The sequence below is a fragment of the Centruroides sculpturatus genome, unplaced genomic scaffold, assembly GCF_000671375.1.
Source record: "Centruroides sculpturatus isolate CEXI.00-Female unplaced genomic scaffold, Cexi_2.0 scaffold8, whole genome shotgun sequence".
NCBI lineage: Eukaryota > Metazoa > Arthropoda > Arachnida > Scorpiones > Buthidae > Centruroides > Centruroides sculpturatus.
This window is the reverse complement of record NW_019384535.1, coordinates 1661394-1682578: the sequence shown is the minus strand read 5'-3', so window position 1 is coordinate 1682578 and position 21185 is coordinate 1661394. Positions and strand designations below refer to the sequence as shown.

The following is a 21185-nucleotide window of genomic DNA, read 5'->3' as shown; positions in this document are numbered from 1 at the left end:
AAGTGAACTTATAATTATGTATTACATATAAGAAAAATATTTTTTAAATTTTATCTTTTGCTGCTGATTATTATTAATTTATATTAATTAAATTAATTTTTTGGTTAATTGTTTAAGCTTATAGAATTTATACAAAGAAAAAATATTCTGAAATATATGGATCATATTAGCGACATGTTAAGCACTTTTGCTGCTTTGACTTAGATCTTATACGCTGCTTTTATTTTTAAAAAAAATTGTAATTTTTATTGAAAATAAGCTAACTATATTATAATAATTTCAGAAATTTTGATATTTGCCACACGAGAAAAAAATACGTTTCCGTGAATTTAAGAATCCAGATTTGTGTACTACGGATCTTTAATGGATAGTTCTTTGTTCATCCCTTATTATTCTCAATCATCAGTCAATTGTACATGGACTATCTCATACAAAATTTGGAGATGTACTCCATTACGAGTTGAAAATTCCGCACAACTTCAACTGATTCGGAGGAGCATAAGGTTAGTGTCAAGGAAATATCATTATTCTTTTATTCTAAAAATTAATAGAATATCATCGATCCAAAATATGATTCAATATAATTTATAATTCAGATAAAAACTTAAAATATGGTTATTTTATTTGTGTAATCTGCATGAAACAAAATTAAATTCGTTATCTAAATATGTTAAGTTTATTAAAATTATTAGTCAACTTATAAGATATAGTCTAAATAAAGAAATTTAATGAGGATTATTTATATTTTCTTATAAAAATTCTTTACCAAATTCTGTTTTTGATAATTTAATATGTTCATATAGTTACATTTTAACTCATTCTATCCATCCCATCTGAATTAGTTAGCTTATTTCTATTGAATTCTTTCTTTGTTTCGTTATTAGATGAATATATAATAAACTCTTACGATATAATTCATATATAAACGTTAATTTATAATATATACTTCATTGTTGTATTAAAATTTAATATTCAATTGATATGATCTTTAAGACGTTTTTAATATAGGTGTCATTAATTTCTCTTATACTAGAACTTTAAAAACTCAGCAATACAGTAACCAATTGTTATCAGTTTCTTCCCACTGTTTCAATTTTTTGCTAGTTAAACTTAGACAACAGTCTCCATCCCTTTTTTTATTGTTTCAAGCTCAACATTTTCTCACTTTTCTCTAATTCCTTAGCTTATTAGTTGCGTATGCCCGTCATTACTCTGGCTTTTAAGGGGTTGGAGTATAAGGTTAGATTGGGAGTGGATGATAAAAACAACTGTCTTAGTAACTAAAATGTGCATTTATTGACCTCAGTATTACAATAATGAAACTGCAAAACATAAAAAATAGCTCAGTTAACGGGAAGTGAGATCCCAATGTGTTTGTCTCATAAACTTAACATTGTACACTTGCCACTTTTTCACACCTGAACTGTTGCATTTTTCTCAAATATCACTTTAGCGGCATCGTCTACGTGGTAAGAGTTCTAATTTGATACCTGAACAGTGTTTTTACTCCCAACCGTTTACTCAAACTAAGTCCGATAAATTAAAACTTTTTCAATTAATATGTAGATCCTAGCACTTATTCTCTTCATTTCTTCCTAATCCTTCTTGTTGGTCTCTTGTTCTGTTTTTCTTCCTTCTACTTTCCTTCCTCCTCCTACTTCTTCCTTCCCTTCTCGTAGGAGAGAGTGATGCTTGAAGTAGAAGAGAAAACCAAGCTGAGGGGAAAAAATTATGTTTGCTCATAATTTTTTTTTATTAATGAAACAATTATAATGCACAAATTAATTATTTTTACGTCATTTTTAAAACAATATTTTATTATTTTAATACTTTCATTATTGTGTTATTATGTATTACATAATAATAATAATTATTTTTTACAGAAACAAGTATATAAATGAACAAGGAGAAATATTGAAGACAGAATTTGTTTGCGAATTAAATTAAAAATTCATTAAAGTAAACTAAATCAAACTTTTAATTAAGTATATTAAAATATTGTAATTAAATTTTGCTAAATAAAAAACACGAAATTATCAAATAAAAAACTAATTGAAATATGTAAAATTAAACATTTTTGTACAATTAATTGTATATTTTTTTCAGTTAAAATATCTAAAATAAATGATTTGTTTATAAAAATATATAACATAATTTGAATTTACAGTATTTTTAAAATTTAGAGAAAAAATAAAAAATATTTTAATATTTTTAAATATCTGTACGAGTGGTTGTTTCTTTTTTTAACACTTTTATTTATTTTTATTTCTCAATAAGATAATACTTTAATAAGACTTTAATAGGCTTTTCTATCGATTTATAAAAATAAATATTTAAAAAATATAACAGACTCATGGTTACTGAATACAAAAATATGAGTGATTTTAACGAATTTTTAAGTTAAATTAAGCTTATATTTTGAGAATTATTGTTGTAAATAACGTTCTATAAATTAAGTAAAATATCAATTTACTTTTTAATTAAAATCTTTTTACCTTACTTAATTTAAGGAAAGTTGAACGGTTTCATTTTTTAATAACTTTAACACAAAAATAAATCTTATTATTCGTGATTAATCGAAGAATAAAGAATTTAACTTATTAATTTTCGGGTAATGTAACCTCATATACTTACAACTTACGCTAATTGACATTACTTTAACCATTAATTACAATTGATGTTATCTGTAAACGGCGTAACAATTGTATGTAAATAAACCCCCTCACAATTTTTTAATGATGGTACTTAAAATTGTATCATTTGATAAATTAGATGTCAATTGAATGGAGGATTATTTTAAAAATTAGATGCAACTGATAGACTATGTCTTTCATTTATTAATTTAATATTTAGAAAAAATATAATTTTTTTTAATATTAATACTTATTGATGATGTGACATTTTACGGATGAGTAATGCATTACATAATGCTTTACCTTAAAAGTTTTTATAATTTAATCTGTTAAATATACTGTACTTTTAATGTGGTTTTTTCAAAAGAAAATGGTGTTAACGGCCGTGAAATATAATTAATTTTAAATATTTAGAGACATTTTCAAGACGTATTTATGAATTTAAAATTTCTCTTACACAGAGAGATTTTAAGTTGAACAAGTGAGTTAATGTTTTAATATGTGTATTTTTAATCTTTTACACTTCATCATCATCATCATAAGGAATTTTTCGTATAATTTATGCTACAAGTATTCAGTTTTATACCGTTTTATCATAAATTTTGCGAATGGAAATTGGTTTCACATGAAAAAATATATCTAAAACATTATTCATAAATAAGTAGACCAATTTTTTAAAAGAAATTTTACATTATATTAGCTAAACTTAATTATTTCTAAAGAGAAACTCGAGAAGTCTCATAGGCCATATTTGGAAAATAAAATTTGATAATTAGATACACTCCAGCAATAATTAAATTTAATATTCTTATAATTTTTTAAAATTATTGTTAATTTATATTAATATTAAGTAATTAGTAAGAAAAAAAATTAAAATGCAAACAAAAATGTTGAATTTTTCAGTGAATTAAAGTAATAAATGAGCTAAGACAAAAATTTTAAATTGTAATAATAATAAAAATAGACAATTTTTTTTTATTCATTTGTACAGTATTTTATTTGGTAATTTATCAATAATGTTCTGAAATATCATTTTTCAATTTTTATCATCATTATCATCATCATTAATTTTCATTAGAAAGAAAATTCAATAGTAGAAAGATTAATATCAGGGAAACCGAAGAGTAGATTTGTAGCCTATATTTAAAATAGGAAAGAATTATAAGAGAGAAAATAAAATTATTTAATTTAATTGACAATAAATTACATAAAACAAATTAAGTTACGATAAAATGTCTAATTTAGTTAACTATATTTTAATTTGATAAAAATTATTTTATATAGGCCTACAGTAAACCTGTTCAAAACGGAAACCGGTCTAAACAGAAACTATATTCGGTACCGTGCGATCCCGGTTTACACAGGTTTTACTTTAATCGCTATGTATGACACTATAGACATTTTATTATCATAATTAAAAATTTTAAGTAGGCTAAATATTTAATATGTGATCATCTATGGTTAAATATAAGGTTATTTTACTATAAAAATATTAAATAATTCGACATTTTTACAAATACATTAAACCTGTCTAAATCGGACTCGCACAGTATCTAACATTTCTTCCGATTTGGCAAGTTTCCGCTTTGAACAGTTCTTTTTTATCATAGAAAATCGCCTCTGAAGTTCCGTTTTCGACAGGTTTTACTGTAAGTTTTTCCAGGAGGGAAGATGTATTAAGCATCAAAATTTAGCAGAGAAGATAAATTAAGCATTCCAAATTTTGTTAATCATTTAGTCACATTAATAACAAAGTAATTTATCTTATAATTATCTATGTATTATGCGTGATGAATATGTACAAGAATAAGATAAAGTGACTTAAAAGATTTATGATTGAAATGTAGTTACAGAAGATTTTCTCACATACAATTCGTGTTCAAGATACATCAGCGCATTCATTTTATTGATTAAACATTTCCCTCCTAGATTTATTGATTTCCATTTTGCAGAAATTGAATAATTTTGCAAAATACATTTGTCTAAGACAGGATAACTCTAAATTGAAAACTGACAATTCCATATCGACACTAAATTCAGCTTTAATTATAGTTTATTTATACGATTTAAAACTTAAATTTAATTAAATTCATCTTCTCTGTTTCTAAAATATCTAGAAATGTTAGAAAATGCTTTAAATTGCGTAAATAATACAGTAAAACCTGTGTAAACCGGAATGGCGCAGTACCGAAATTTTTTTTCCGATTTGGCATGTTTTCACTCTAAACAGGTTACTTTTTAACATTAAAAAAAATTGCTCCGATCCGAAGAATTGTTTCCGCTTAGACAAATTTCCGCTTCATTAAGGTTCCGCTTTGGACAGATTACGTTTAAAACCATGTAAATTAATACATATTGATAAACAGGTTTAAGCTCAGTTTAGATTCACAGATAGCTTGCAAGTATATTTTCACATGTAAAACAAGACACTGTTAACTGACTTGTGGGCCACCCTATATATAAACACGCACTTGTCCTCAGTAGGCAATTTAAAAATTTTTCAATCTGTCAAAGAATTCATAAGATAATTTTAGAATACTTTTTTAGATCAGTTGCTGCAACTCTAAGCTTGAACTTTTAGTAAAATATAACTGAAAACAGTGAAACCTGTGTAAACCGGACTCGCACGGTATCAAATATCTTTTCCGGTTTGGCAAGTTTCCATTTTGAACAGGTTATTTTTTTTAACACAAACTCGTTGCGTTTCGAAGAATTTTCTCCCGTTTAGGCAGGTTTCCGCCTTATTAAGGTTTTGTTTTGGACAGGTTTTACTATATAGCCTAGGTTTAATTTGTAAAAATATAAGAATTACAATTATATTTCGTTTTGACAGGTTTTTACTATATGTCAGGTACTGTACCATGCGATTCCGGTTTACACAGGTTTTAGTGTAAAATTACACCGAAAATACAGTAAATTTCTGTAAAAATCTCGTACAAATCCATTGTTTAGACGATAGATAAATTAAGATAACAATTCTTCTTTACGAAATCTTTTCTTTATAATTTTCTCAAAGAAGGTTGGACATTTCGTAAGACCGAGATATGATTAATCAAATTAAAATTTAAATAATTATAATGTTACCGTATCTCTGACAATCACACCATATCATTGTTTTATCTCCAACCAATCAGTAGAAAGAATACATTTTCCTTTAGAATATATTAGTCGGATAATTTCTTCGGGAAAAATTCATCTTACATTTATTAACTTAAATAATAAAAATCTATTACATCATAGCTTTTAAAAATGTAGCTTAATTACATGCCTATAAATTACAATAAAACCTGTCTAAAACGGAATCGCACCGTTCCGAAGAATTTTTCCCCGTTTTGACAGGTTTCGTTTTGGACAGATTTTACTGTATTAGTTTATAAATGTAATAACTAAAATGTAGCCATACTTATCTACATTAAAAATATTATGATATATAATGCATATAGCCTACGTATAAGACAGTTAACTGACTTTTGAGTCACGTTGTGTGCATATATGTATATATTCAGTAAAACCTGTGTAAACGGTTAATTTCGTTTTAAGAAGATTTCTTTTTAACATAGAAAATCGCTTTTTTTTCCGTAGAATTCTTTCCGTTTAGGCAAATTTCTGGTTTCGTTTTAGACAGGTTATACTGTATAAATCTTCAGATAAATAATTTATATTTAAAAAAATCTATTGAATAAAATATCAATAAGATTAATGAAGTTGATTTTACATTTATTAAAAGAAAATTACTTTTCTACCTTCAGGCATCCACGATCTCATTTTAATCGCTGTAGAAAGAAGAAGCTTCACCTGTCATACTTCAATGTAAATCAGTTTAGCTTCTGGAATTTACTAAATATATAAATAATTACATCCATTATTTAATGCAACGTTTTAAATGTAATTAAAATTAGTACCTCTGTACTCAATAATGCTTGTTGCCATCTGATTTTCTAAAACTGACTTGTTTATTATTAAAATCGAGTGAATAAATGATTCTGAAATTGATCTAGTCATACTCTTTATATTTTCAATAGAAGTGTTATAAAATACAACAGTTTAATATTCCAAGTTAGAATTTTTCTAAATTTAGTTAGCATTTAGATAGGATGGAGTAGTTTAGGAAATGTAGCAATGGCTGCCAGGTAGTTATTTAGGTTTATGCCTCAATAGTACCAGATTTTCCTTTCATAACTATTGCNAATTATTTTAATTATATTAATATAAAGAAATCTTTCAAGTTTCTTAAAATAATAATAGATTTGATAATCGTCTAATTATTAATTTATATAATTAAGCTATCTTCATCAGTTTTTACTTTATTAACTTACAAATCAATGATGCACTTGGACATCTTTTAATACGATATATCTCATATTTCGAATAGATAAATCATATTTTAGCATTCACGATTTGTTCATACTATAAATTTAATAGATTTAATAACAACTGGATAGCATCAGCGAGTGGGAAAGCATAATTAAAACCCAATCAATTTAATCCAAAGTGCGAGGAGATAAAATTTAGATAATTTTTTTTTCTTCTTTGAATTGTCAAATATCGATTTATTATAATAAAAAATAATATAATTCAAAGAAAATATCTTACTACTTTATCAATGGAATTTAGTGGAAAATTAAATCTAAACGATAAAATTAAGTATTAAATTAGGATAAATGATCTTAATTTGTTACTAAATAAACAAAGATAAGAATTAGAATTACTTTTTAATCAATTAATTCTAATTTTAATTTACTTGATGAAGGTAATAAATTATAATCAAGCTTCGCAGAGTTAGATTGGATGAAGGCGATTCATTACAATTTCATACTTAAAATGCGATTTCTCTTAACTAATTTTTAAATAATTAAAAGTTTATAATGTTTATACATTTTAGTATTTAAATATCGAGAGAATTAACTAAATATAATAATGTATCTATCCATTCAATTTATATTCAGCCGATCGTTAGATTTTCAAATCTCAAGGGCCTCATCTTTAAGGCTGTCTTTTCTCATTAAAATCGCTTCGATGGATATTTGTATGGAGAAGTAGTCCTTTCACTTTCCTTCCCCTCTTATAAATGTCAAAGGACAACGATTTACGGGTAGTTTTAACACAGTACCAGATCTTGTTTATGTGATAGTGTTGGTCCTTTAATAATTCTTTGCAATCGTTGTTAGTGCAATCTCAACAGTTCGGATCTAAAATGTTGCAACTATAAACGAATTTTAAGATCTAGTTGATTTGATAGCTCTACTCATGTAGTAGTTTTTATGGGTTTTCTGTCCTGTCGTTAGGATTAATGATTAGACTACATTTCAAGAGCTTTACAAGTTATGCACTCGATATTGCTTTATATTAATTTGCATGTTTATGATGCCTTTAAATGAATTTTTAGAATTCAAATAAAAATAATAAACTCGTTTCTTTCTTTTAAAATTTATTCTAAACATATTCAAGAATTACTTATATATTTTAAAATAAGAAATAATTGCGTGTAAAGAGAATTTTAAGGCATTTTTGACAAGATTTTTCCGTTCATCTTCACGTTTATCATTATTTTCTCTTTGTATTCCCCCTGGGGGCTCGAAGTAGCTAATCTTTCTTTTTACGAATTAGAAGGTGTTTAATGGATTTGCAATAAATTTTATCTTTGTGATTTAGAAATACTTTTTCTTTACTTGAATTTATAGCTCAACTTTCGTAGATGTAGTTAAATGCGTTATTATTTTTAGTATATTTTCTTCCTAAATTTATTGTACATTTATGCTCAACTTAATCTAAATTATATGAAATTTATTCAAACAAACACAAGCTTACTATAATATATAAATTTTTACAATAATATCCCCCTTAATAATAAAAATTTAATATTTTCTAAGTTACTAATGCAATAAATATGTACAGTACTGTGTGTATTATGATAAATTATAATAATAATTAAAAACTATCGTTTAAATAATTTAGAATATATTTAATTATTTATTAATTAATTGCAATGAAAAAATATTAATATTTTTGATATTTTTCACGTTATTTACGATAAAAATTGTAATAGAAAAAGGAAAATCAGTTAGAAAATGTTTATAATTTTATTTTATTTTTAATTTTTGACATTTTTTTGAATCATGCTAAATGCCATTTCTTATGTAGGCGTGGTATTTTCAACAGCTTTATCATTTTTATTGGACGGAAAGCGAGAGAGTGGGCGTGAATATACATTTGAAGACGATCGATAAATACGGGAAAACGAATAATTCAACTGTTTGGATTCATGAGAGAAAAGACATATGGCCAAATTCATTTTCGGAGAGGGGAGGAAAATGAGATTTTCCAATTTAAAGCTTGAATTAAGAGAGCTGAAAAAGTGCAAGCTTCTCAAATTTGACAGATATTGGAAATAAAAGTTTCAAATTTTTCGATTAACAGTTGTAAAAATAATCGTGTAAAGTCTGTTTAATTGGATTAATTGCATTTTTATTTAGTTAATTAATAGGTTTTGTCCCTATTTTCTGAACTCGGAAACAAAAGGAATTTACTGTATTTTAAAAATTTGAGACATAATTTTCGAGTCCAAAATATATTGAAGCCCTATTTATATTTGAATTGTAAATTAAATGGTAAAAAAATTAAAGATAAAAGATGCTTCAGAGGCTTGAAAATTTTAGCTTAAAAGCTGTTAGCGAAACCTTTCATTAAACTAATGAAGTGTGTTAATGCTTAAAGTAAAAAAAAATCGAGTATTTATCTGCTTTTAAATCAAGAAAAAATAAATAAATAAATTGCAAATTAACTAACGTCTCTTTCATTAGTTTTCATTTATCGTCGAGAGTTTAAACGAATCAAAAAAATCTTTTAAAAAATAATGACTCTACTATTACTGGTATATATTTCGATTCGGATAAGATTATTTAGCTGGCTTGGGGGAATTTTTCTTCGAATTCAATAGATAATGTGTGGAAATTAAGCTAATTGGTCCTAGTCATTACATTGGCCGCATGGCCATAAATAAGAAAAAATTACGGGTCATCCAATGGTGTCAACGGCTATCTGGCCTGGCCACCAATAAATTGATGTAACAGAGCAATCATGCTGCCATTCGCATTGCACCAATAACTGATGATGCCCCTAGGTAAATGCCTTCTAGGTTCGTGAGGCGAAAAGAATATCGAAGAAGGGGATCTGTTCCAAGACGGAAAACATTATCCTGTCCTTCTCATTATGACAGCTTTACAACTAATATTCTAGATAAAAAATGTTTGCTTTGAAAAACGATGAGAGTTTCAACTATGTATATGATAATATTTCATTAATATCAGGTTTAGAAAATTAACATAAATGGTTGGAAAATGAATACTTTCCTTTCTATAATAAATGATGTTTTTATCATTCGAAGTAATAATTAATTAAAACTAATGATTATTTTTGATGGTAAATATGACAAAATTATTGTAATATTCCTACTTTTTAATATTTCAAAATACTTAGAACATTTGAAAGTTTTATTAATTATTCTAAATTAATTATAACTTTTTATAAAAAATANCAGTAATGAAGTTTGTAAAATTTTTAATTTTAAAAATTTATAATGTATCAAAATCATCATCATCACTATCCGTAGAACCAGTTTCCATTGAAGTCCGATGCCATTTACCACTCCTCTCTGTCAAGAACAGTACATGGTGAACCAGCTCATAAATCCTATTCTTGCATCATTTCTTCACATCATCCCTCTATTCCCTGTTAGTTACCCTTCCAAAATATTTTGTAATATTTCTTTTAAGGAAATTATTAAAAATCTAAGTTATGATACTTATCATTAGGAACAATTTGTTATTCTAAATAATTTTTAAACATTTATTAACGAGTATTATCATGTTTTGATATATTACATTTTAAAAATAAGTTACCTTATTTATAGAACAAGATAATATAATTTCATATAAATATTAATTTTTATACATCTATTAAATATTCTTTAATTAATTTTCATTTAAATAGAAACTTTATAGTATAAAACTTGCCGTTTAAATCACTTTTACCTTTTTGAGAATTAAGTGAAATTATATATAATAAGAAATCTTATCAAGCTATAATATATTTTAATATGATTTATTGTGTTATAATTACTTTATGTAAGTCGATTAATTATATTAGGCCTATATTACAGTATAATTAATTGGCCTGTAAAGAGTAATTTTCTAATATACAGAACATAGTAGAAGTAAAAAGTATTATTTTTTTCAATTTAATTATGAAATTAGTCAGCCAGATGGAAGTAGTAAGGCATTAACTTATAAGGGAACCGGGCTCAAATCCGATCCGGACCCTCATAACTTATAATGGATAGTCCAGGAGAATCAATTTACGTCAACCGATGGCTTTACCAATGTGACCCATCCGAAGGAAATGAAAATTAGGCCGGCCACTTAATTAATCCACAATGTGTTAGATGTGGCACTCAAACAACAGCAATTAAACAAATAACGTTTGTAATTATCTAATATTTTCTTACGTCTTAAAGTAATAAAAGTCGAAATTTAATAATTTGCTAAAAACTCTAGAATTTAGCTATTTAATTATATTATTATGTTGATACGAGAACTATTGTAATTTTAAAGTTTATAAAGACAAAAACTAATTTCTTAAAATAACACAGACTACATAAAAGTTATTTTTTTCAATTTCATTATAAAAAAATTCGGAAATAATATTTAAATAGTCTAAATGAAAGTCATAGGTGTCCGCAGAAGGGGGCAAACAGGGGGCTTGCCTCTCCCTGTGATGGAGTAAAAAATTCCATAAATTAGAATCGTAAAAGTGATTTGAGACATAAATTTACACCCTCCATCATTGCAGTGATGTAATACTGTATTCTATAATATACCTGTGGAAAATCCCCCCAAAATTAAATAATTAGTTGTCTCTAATCTTTAACTCCCCTCGGAAAATTTTGTGAGGATGCCGATGTAAGAGATATATTTTTCAAATTAGAATTTTACATTCAAAGTAAACGTAGATATAATTTTATAAAGTTGAAGAAAATAGACTTCCTTCTATAGAGAATAAATAACTAATAATTAGAAAATGACTTTGACAATTCTTATAAATAAATAAACTTGTTTGACTTTACAAAAGAAAAAAATTCAATTGCTAAGCTTCTCAATTTCAGATATATTTATCCCTAAGCAAATATAATACAGTACTTCTATTATACACTACTTCATCAAAGATGCTCTTAGATCTATTGAATTTTAATTAATTCGAAAATTTTTTAATGAATAGATTTTTAGATTAATTAACTTAATATAAAAACAAAATTTTCTTTGATTATCGGTATTAAAAAACATTTAAGTCTATATTTTCAACGTGTAATAATAATAATATAATTATTACATAACTCTGAATATCTTCTATTTTGAAGTTAAGACAATGCAGAAAATACACACAAGTCTATATTTTATCCATTTTCCACCAACCGCAGAAGTAACACTTACAATTACTTGAAGAAAACTTCATAAAAAGACAAATAATAAAAAAAAATTCTGCATTGTCTTAACTTCAAAAATGATATAATTATTACACACTAAAACCATTAAATAAAATTAGATTTTCGAGTTCTGTAATTGAAATTTAGATAAAGTGAGTTTACTCTCCGAAGAAATAGTTTTTTAAATTAAATTTTTGCATAATTTAATATAAAGTTATATTTGTTTTCATTCTTATGTCAAAAATGTGTAATTGTTATTCATGTTTAATATTGAATTCCTGTAATGATATTAATTATTTATAAATATTTTTAAGATTAATTCGACGTATAGTAACTTAAACCCTCTTCTATAGGTAGACAGTATTGTAAAATATATCAAATTTATCTTGGAAGCACCATTTATCTCTAGTTTCGGAGATATTTTTCATTTTTCAGACAAATATAGGATTTTTATCCCACTTAATTCATTTATTATTTAATGTATAGATTGCCTAAAATCATATTCATTTTAAAATAACTTCCATGTTTATCTTATTAATATTAGAAAACAAAATAAAATACAATATATATAAAGTTTATATACTTTATTCTTGGTCCTTTTCAATCTTTATTTAGAAATGGATATAGTCTGAGTAAGCTTCATTGCAAACCACACATTTGATCTTTAGAAAAGCTTACATGAGCTCGTTTGTTTTTACTTTTTAATGTAAAAATATGAATTTTTTAACAGTAAAACTAAATTATATAGCAGTAATTTTATTAATAAATAAATATATATATATATATAAAATACCGTATTANTATATATATTTTTTTTTTTTATTTTGAATTTCAAAAAATATTAATTTTTCTTATAAATACCTACATTTTTCAGGATTGACTTAGAAATTCTGATGGATGGTTCGATTCGAGTTATATCAGGTTCTGACCCTAATCTATATATATAAAATTGCTTGTCCTGACTGACTGTCTGAATGACTCACTGATTCATCATCGCCCAGAGCAAACCGCTGGACCTAAAGAGCAGAAATTTGGTACACAGTTAGAGTTCGTCATGAAAACGCACACTAAGAAAGGATTTTTAGAAATTCCCCCGCGGGGGGTGAGGGAGAGGATTAAGTCTTAAACGGAAGAACGGCTTCTACTGTACTATTTTAGATGCGATTTTTTGTTTTCAACTACATTTAGTCTTCATTGAATACTTAAGTGTATTAAATTGATAACATTTCAGACATTGTTATAAATATTTTTATCTATTTCGATTTTAAAAATGTTCGAACCGTTTTAAATTCGAATTTGTTATTGCATATTGGTTCGATTATAGAACGATTGTAAACGCTCCAGAAAATTGATCAAATTGAAAATAGTTCGTTTGATGATTCTCGGCAATTCTCTTCAGCAGTAGGTATTATATAGACCTAACAATTACTATAGTTATTGAAATATTGAATGTAAATGGGGTTTGCTTGCAAAACTTCCGCGGACGAATTCGCGGGTAACAGCTAGTATACTATATGCCTGATAACTCTAGTCCCTTATTTTGTGCGTCCAGTCGAAGTCAAGAAGAACATGGATCTTTTAAAGGATCTCTTAGTGCCTTAATTTTTAATATAATTGAAAATTTATAAGACAGTTGCTTAAAAAACAGTTTAAAATATGTACAAATCACAAAATGTACAGTAAACTTTGCTACAGCGCTCCCCAAAATAGTGAAATTCTCGTAAAGCAAATACGGATCTTCTCCTAAGTATTAAATAGAGAAACTGTGTATGTGAACTAATAAATTTACGATTTTGCATTACAAATCATTATCATCAAATGATGTGATTTATATACCGTTACTACAATAAATAACATTTTTATTATTTGAAGTAGCTCGTCTCAGCGCCAACTCAATTCTGTGTTAATTTTATTGATAGAGATGAAAAAAATGACGGCATTAAATAGAAGTTTAACTGTACAGTACTGTACAGTACACTGCAGATAAATAAGTTTACAGTAAAGCCCGAATAGAAAGAAAACCTGTCTAAACAAAAATAAATTGTTCCGAACGAAGCTATTTTTATGTTAAAAAAGAACCTGTTCAAAACGGAAACCGGATAAAAATATTCGGTACCGTGTGATTCTGGTTTACACAGATTTAACTGTATTTTGTTTTCGTCATATTTCAAATCAAATGCGGTAAAACCTGTGTAAAACGGAAATCGGCTTGGCAGGTTTCCGTTGTAGGCCTACTCAGTTTCAGTTTTGAACAGATTTTGCTATAATTTAAATTATAGAAGTTAGGTGTTTTGTTTATTTATTTTTAGATTAAATAATTAAGATGCTTGCTAAGTAAACNAATCTCTTGCGTCATCTGTACGAGTGGGCGAAAGTAAGCGTGTAATTTTGCGGCAATCGTATCTGTTTACCTATTGAGTAATGAAAAAAATTGTCCTTTGGTAGATAAAGCCTAGCGTAAATCAAGTCAACCTAGAATCCTGTTGCGTGATGCCTCCGGAGATGATTCAATTTGCTAAAGAGAATGACATTCAACTCCTCACACACAGCGATCCTAAAGGTTAGTTTCATTTGGTTTCATAATTACTTATTTAAATTTTCTATTAATGTCCAATTTGAAATTTTCATTTAGATATTCTTCCTCACGACATGATTCTGAAGATTTTTAAGGAAACGACGCATGACATCGATCCCAAATCCTGGGGCATGCAGTGGATCACGCGTTATTCAGTAATGGTTAAAGGAAGAGGGATCATACAGAGCAAAGGATTCATACTGTGCTTATCTAAAATAACATGAAAATGTCCTCACGTAATTTGTATATATTGAAGCAATTTAACCAAGATTCTAAAACTGTAGATGTTTTCAATTAAAGTTATAAAGATGTAAATATATTAAATTATTTAAAACTGCATTTGTTCGATTATAAGTATAAAAAAAGAACTTGGCTACAACGTAAACCTGCTTAAACGGAAAATACCTGAACGTAGCGTTTTTCTATTTTAACATAAAACCTGTATAAAACAGTAACCTGCCAAGCCAGGAAAAATATTCGATACCGTACGATTCCGTTTTACACAGGTTTTATTGTATATACATATATCATATATTACAGTATTTTATATCGCAATACTCAAAGCTTCTGTTCATACACAGGACAAGAAGGGCTTTTGATCCAGTTACTTCCAAAATTTAGTTTTTACGTAAAATAAAATCAAACAAGAGAAGTGATATAAATTAAAATTTTATAGATACAGGAAAACCTGTGTAAACCGGAATTTCTCGGTATCGAATATTTTTTCTATCTTGGCAAGTTTCCATTTTGATCAGATTCTTTTTAACGTTCCGAAGAAACTTTTACGTTTAGACAGGTTTCCTTTTTATTCGGATTCCGTTTTGAACAGGTTTTACTGTAATTGCTAAAATCTACTTTTATTTATTTTATTTAAATATTTTCTATGACTTTTAGAAAGACGAGAGGCCCTAAATTTGTGTTAAGGAGGGCCCAACCTCATCTTTCTCAATCAACTTATGATTTTCTTTTGAATTTATTCTGAATAAATGGAATTCTAAACTTTGGGATTATTTAGAAAATATTATTTTCATAATTATCAGAAAAAAATATTAATGTCTTTATAAATAATCTTAAATTATACACGTGCAAAAAATTGTTACAAAATTATAGTCATTTAGTTTTGAATAAAATATTATCATTATCTATACAATAGTCACGGGCTATATTTATTTTAATTTCATTTCCGCAGGAAACTTTAATTTCTTACAGTCCCATTTCATAAAAAATAAAGTAAATAGTCAATAATTTTCGTGATAAAAAAGATAAAATGAATTTAAAAAATACGAAAATAAATCTAAATTGCACTATGTAAACTCATATTTATATTTAGAACGTATAAAAATACAGTAAAACCTGTCCAAAACGGAACCTGAATAAAAAGGAAAAATTCTTCTGAATGGAACGATTTTCTATATTAAAAAAATAAATATTCTGTACCGTGCGATTCCGGTTTACACAGGTTTTATACTGTATTATTTTATATAAAGTTCAGAATTTAAACTTAAAAACCATATTACAGTTGGTTTGTATTAAAGATCATCGTACTTTAATTATAACATTTTTTTCTTTTTACTTTTTGAGGCAAAGATAACAATTTCCTTCTCATGCTAAATCACGTAATGTTACTTTTTACCATTTAAAGATCTTATCGTGAATCTTGCTTCTTTCTACTGTACCACTATCAAAAATCTTGAATATTGTATGAATTTTTTTCTCTCACAATGATAAACTTCATATACAGGAAACTCCATTCAAAATTAAGTTAATTTTTCTTTAAAACTATCAATATTAACGAAAAAAAATTTATGAAATAAAAGTTTCGTTTATTATCTGTACACTGTGTACATAAAATTTAGTTTTCGTTTACAAAAAATGAAATGAATCCTTTTTTTTTCAAATAAGAGGGATACAAATATAGCCTAAATATTCAAGCTTATAAAAATGCTTTTATTTTTATTTAAATATATTAATTTATATAGTAAAACCTTAAAACCTGTGTAAGACGGAATCTCAGGGGAGCGAATGTCTTTTCCGGCTTGGCAGGTTTTCATTTTGTATAGGTGTTTTGTTAACGTAAAAAATGGCTACGTTCCGAAGATTTTTTTCCTTTTAGACAGGTTTCCGTCGCATTGAGGTTTCGTTTTGGACTGGTTTTACCGTATAATTTAAAATTCGTAAATGAAATTTGACTGTAAAACATATTTTGAAAATTTATAATTTAAATGTTAATAATTTGCTTTAAAATTGTTTATTTTATAAATTATTTAATTAATTAACTAATTTATTCATTTATGCACTTAAATTTTATTGCATTATAAATTTACATAAAGATAAATTTTATATAGGTATGCACCAATTAGTCATTAATATTTATGTATGTGAATTATGTATCTATGTAGCCTATACAGTAAAACTTGCGTAAACCGAAGTCGTGCGGAACCAAATAGTTTTTCTGAATTGGAATGTTTTTGTTTTACTAAGATTCCGTTTTGAACAGGTTTAACTGTGTGTAATAAATAGCATTTTATGCTTTCTATATACACGCTTAAGAAAATACAGAATTTTCACAATTATTGGATTAACTCTTACAATTAGATAACATCCTTAATAATAAAACGTGAATCACAATTAGATGAAACTAAGTTCATAGCAACTAAACCATAAAACCTGTGCAAAACGAATCCTTAATAAAACGAAAACCTGCATAAACAGAAAAAAATGGTAGAAACCCAGCGATTTTCTGTGTTAAAAACCTGTTCTAAACGAAAACCTGGCAAACCGAAAATATTCGGTAACGTACGAGTCCGCTTTATACATATCAAACAGCTAAATCGCTATTTCGCTAGGCGTGAAGAAATAGAGAGAGATGAGCCTCGAATGGCGTGAAGTATCATCGTCGTCGTTTCGGATGCAGGAGTTAGGCAGATTCCTGCCTTCATCGGCCTCAAGATCATTTTTTATGTTTTAAATCTTTTTCTAGGTTTGTTCTAATTTCTATTTTTGGCTATTTCTCTTAGTCCATCCTCATGTAATAGTTCCATTTGCTACTATAAGAGTTTATTTCTTTACTCTATTGCTACATTTTAGTTCTTGTCTACTTGTCGACTTAGAATACAGTAAAATCGTGCGGTACCGAATATAAATTTTTGTTTACACCAGTTTCCGTTTTAAACGGGTTTTTTAAAACAGAAAATCGTTCCATTCCGAAGAATTTTTTTTTCATTTAGGCAGGTTTTCGTTTTGGACAGGTTTTACTGGGTACATTTTTCAAATAATTTATTTTATATCTTTTAAAAATAAAATTATATTTTAGTTTAAAAATAAAAATATTTAAATTCCTTTATAATTTTAATTCCTTGCAAATTTAACTAATTTTGAAGTAAATTTTATTAAAAATTTTACGCTTAATAATTGCAATAAATTTAATATAATAAAAGTACATTTATAAATGTTTATTTTAAGACATTTTTAAAAGTATATTTTACTTAATAAAGTTGAAAACTTAAAATTTATTACTCCCATCGCATTAAGTAGAGCAGATAAATTCTTATATTTATGTTGTTTATATTTAAAATTTATGTTTAATTAATGATAAATCATCATTAGTTCGTTAAAAGTATACTAATTGTATGTCAAATATGTTTATTCCGCTGGAAAAATGCAAATTTATATCACTGATATCATTTCCATCCTTGATTTTCATATAGATTTGCGTAGAAAATCAGTAAATAACGTGCGAAATCTTTATTAAATTGACGAAATAACATTTAAAATTTATTTCATAACTAATTAACAATTAATGGGAAGCATTAATTGATGATATTTAAATTAATTTACCATTAAAATCCCTCATGTAGTTCAAGAATTAATTAGCAGATTAACGAATCTGAATGTATAGGCCTATACGAATGTAGTCATCCTTTCAAAAAANATATAAAACAAGAATAGTCTATTACTTACGTTTCAAGTCTATAGGCAATTTTTTTAAAGTAAATTATAGGTTATATCGGCAAGAACATGCCCACGCTTTGTTCCTCATATTTATGTTGTTTATATTTAAAATTTATGTTTAATTAATGATAAATCATCATTAGTTCGTTAAAAGTATACTAATTGTATGTCAAATATGTTTATTCCGCTGGAAAAATGCAAATTTATATCACTGATATCATTTCCATCCTTGATTTTCATATAGATTTGCGTAGAAAATCAGTAAATAACGTGCGAAATCTTTATTAAATTGACGAAATAACATTTAAAATTTATTTCATAACTAATTAACAATTAATGGGAAGCATTAATTGATGATATTTAAATTAATTTACCATTAAAATCCCTCATGTAGTTCAAGAATTAATTAGCAGATTAACGAATCTGAATGTATAGGCCTATACGAATGTAGTCATCCTTTCAAAAAATCGTAAAAAATTATATTAATACTGTATAACGAAAAATTCTTTCAGATGGAGTAATTATGTCAAAGTTATAGTCTATTGCAAATTTTTAATTTTTAAATTAAATATTTATCTTCACTAAATTCGTTTCTAGCAAATTGTATGCTCTGTACTGCACAGTAGTTTATACTAACATCTTACATAGACTTTTGTACAGTACATAGTCTAGTAAAACCTGTTCAAAACCGAAAAAATATTCGGTACCGCGCGATTCCAATTTACACAGTTTTTACTGTATAATAAAATATCAGTTATACTGTATTTGAAAACAATTTTCTAATACAGTAAAACCTGTGTAAGACGGAATCGCACCGAATATTATTTCCATTTTGTGCAGGTGTCTTGTTAAGAAAATAATCGCTACGTTCCGAAAATTTTTTTCCATTTAGACAGGTTTCCGTTGTATTCGGGTTCTGTTTTGGACGGTTTTTGCTGTAATATCAATAAAATTTGCTGTAAAATTTAGTTTACGATTGACATTCACGACTTTTCCTGGAACACATTAAAAACAAAATATAATTAACTGACTTTGGGTCATAATATACTTTTGATAGCAATTTTTAATAAAATTTTATCAACTATATAATAAATTAAGAAATAATTTAATTAGATTTTAGTTTGTTATTGAAAATTTATGTAAATTTTAGCCATAAAATATTTGAAAGAAATTAAAATTTCCAGTTTGTAGAAGCATTATTTTAGTTTTTAGTGAATAATTTTATTAAATTAAATTAATACAAAATTAATTCTTAATTATTTATTTCTTATAGCTTGATTTTCAATAATGCAATTTATATTTTAGAATTTACAAATAAAGATATGTAAATTTCTCGCTTTGAACGAATCGTGTAAAAAATGATTATTTATTTATTTATTTATTTCATAATTAATTTTATTTGATAATTATGGTTGTTTATTGTACAGTAAAACCTGTCCAATAAGGCAACCTGGCTAGCCGAAAAAATATTCGATACCATGCAATTCCGTCTTACACAGGTTTACTGTATTAATATGTATAAAATGTATTCATTTTTTGATGATTTATTAAATTTTTGAAAAAATTTACAAACTAAATCATTGGAATGACTAGTAAAATTTATCCTTATTATTACAGAAAACCTGTGTAAGATGTAACCGCGCTGTACCGAATATTTTTCCGGCTAGACGGGTTTCCGTTTCGTACAGTGTTTTTGTTTATATTAAGCATCGCAGGTTTCGTTTTGATCAGGTTTCCGTTTTGAATAGGTTTTTCTTTATTTAACACAAAATTGCTCCGTTTCGAAGAACTTTTCTCGTTTATACAGGTTTTCGTTTTATTCTGGTTCCGTTTTTGACAGGTTTTTTTGTGTATATTTACGTAAATATACAATTTTAACGCTTTATATATAGATAAATCTAAGGATTTCTAATAAAAGTAAGCAAAACTCACACGGCTATAAAAGTTTATACGGCAACTTTATATAATAAAAAATCAATTTATACGAAATATATAAGGTCAAAGCATATAATTTATATTAATATTCTAAGGTTATAGTAATATATTTTTTTTATATTTTAACTAGTTATATTCTTTAAAAAGGAATTTATCACGTATTGCAAGATAATATCGTGACAATCCATCAACCCCCTTGCATAAATGCTAAAGTAGCTATTTAACAACGAGTTAAACACTCCACTCGAACTAAGAATAGTTCACATTATATACCGGTATATCTAGAAACAAATTTTTACAATAGTCATTTAAAGAATACTAATTGAGTAACATAATTATAATTCTAAGCAGTAGAGAAGTAGAAAAAAAAGACAATATAAAATCACGATTTGTTCTGTTTCATTTCGTTTCCAGTGCCAAGCACGACTCGAGATATCATGGAACTATTAACAAATAAAAAAATAATAAATAATATATATAAAACAAGAATAGTCTATTACTTACGTTTCAAGTCTATAGGCAATTTTTTTAAAGTAAATTATAGGTTATATCGGCAAGAACATGCCCACGCTTTGTTCCTCAATGTCCTCAGTTCATGGGTTGAGAAGGTTGA

The 21185-nt window shown here is 26.3% G+C and overlaps 1 protein-coding gene and 1 long non-coding RNA gene across 2 annotated transcripts in view; both read left to right on the top strand.

The window, feature by feature from the left end:
* Positions 1-1956, top strand: part of LOC111623211 — a 44092-nt gene extending 42136 nt beyond the window's left edge. Inside the window, exons 2-3 of the long non-coding RNA XR_002756411.1 lie at positions 284-503; positions 1884-1956. This is a non-coding gene — a long non-coding RNA (uncharacterized LOC111623211). The remainder of the gene's footprint in view (positions 1-283; positions 504-1883) is intronic.
* Positions 1957-14455: 12499 nt separating this feature from the next.
* Positions 14456-15020, top strand: LOC111623210 (glutamate--cysteine ligase regulatory subunit-like; the record flags this gene model as incomplete). Its single annotated transcript, XM_023365710.1, has 3 exons — positions 14456-14485; positions 14557-14671; positions 14744-15020. Coding segments are annotated over 3 exons (312 nt in total), but the record flags the coding sequence as incomplete, so codon positions are not given.
* Positions 15021-21185: the final 6165 nt, after the last annotated feature.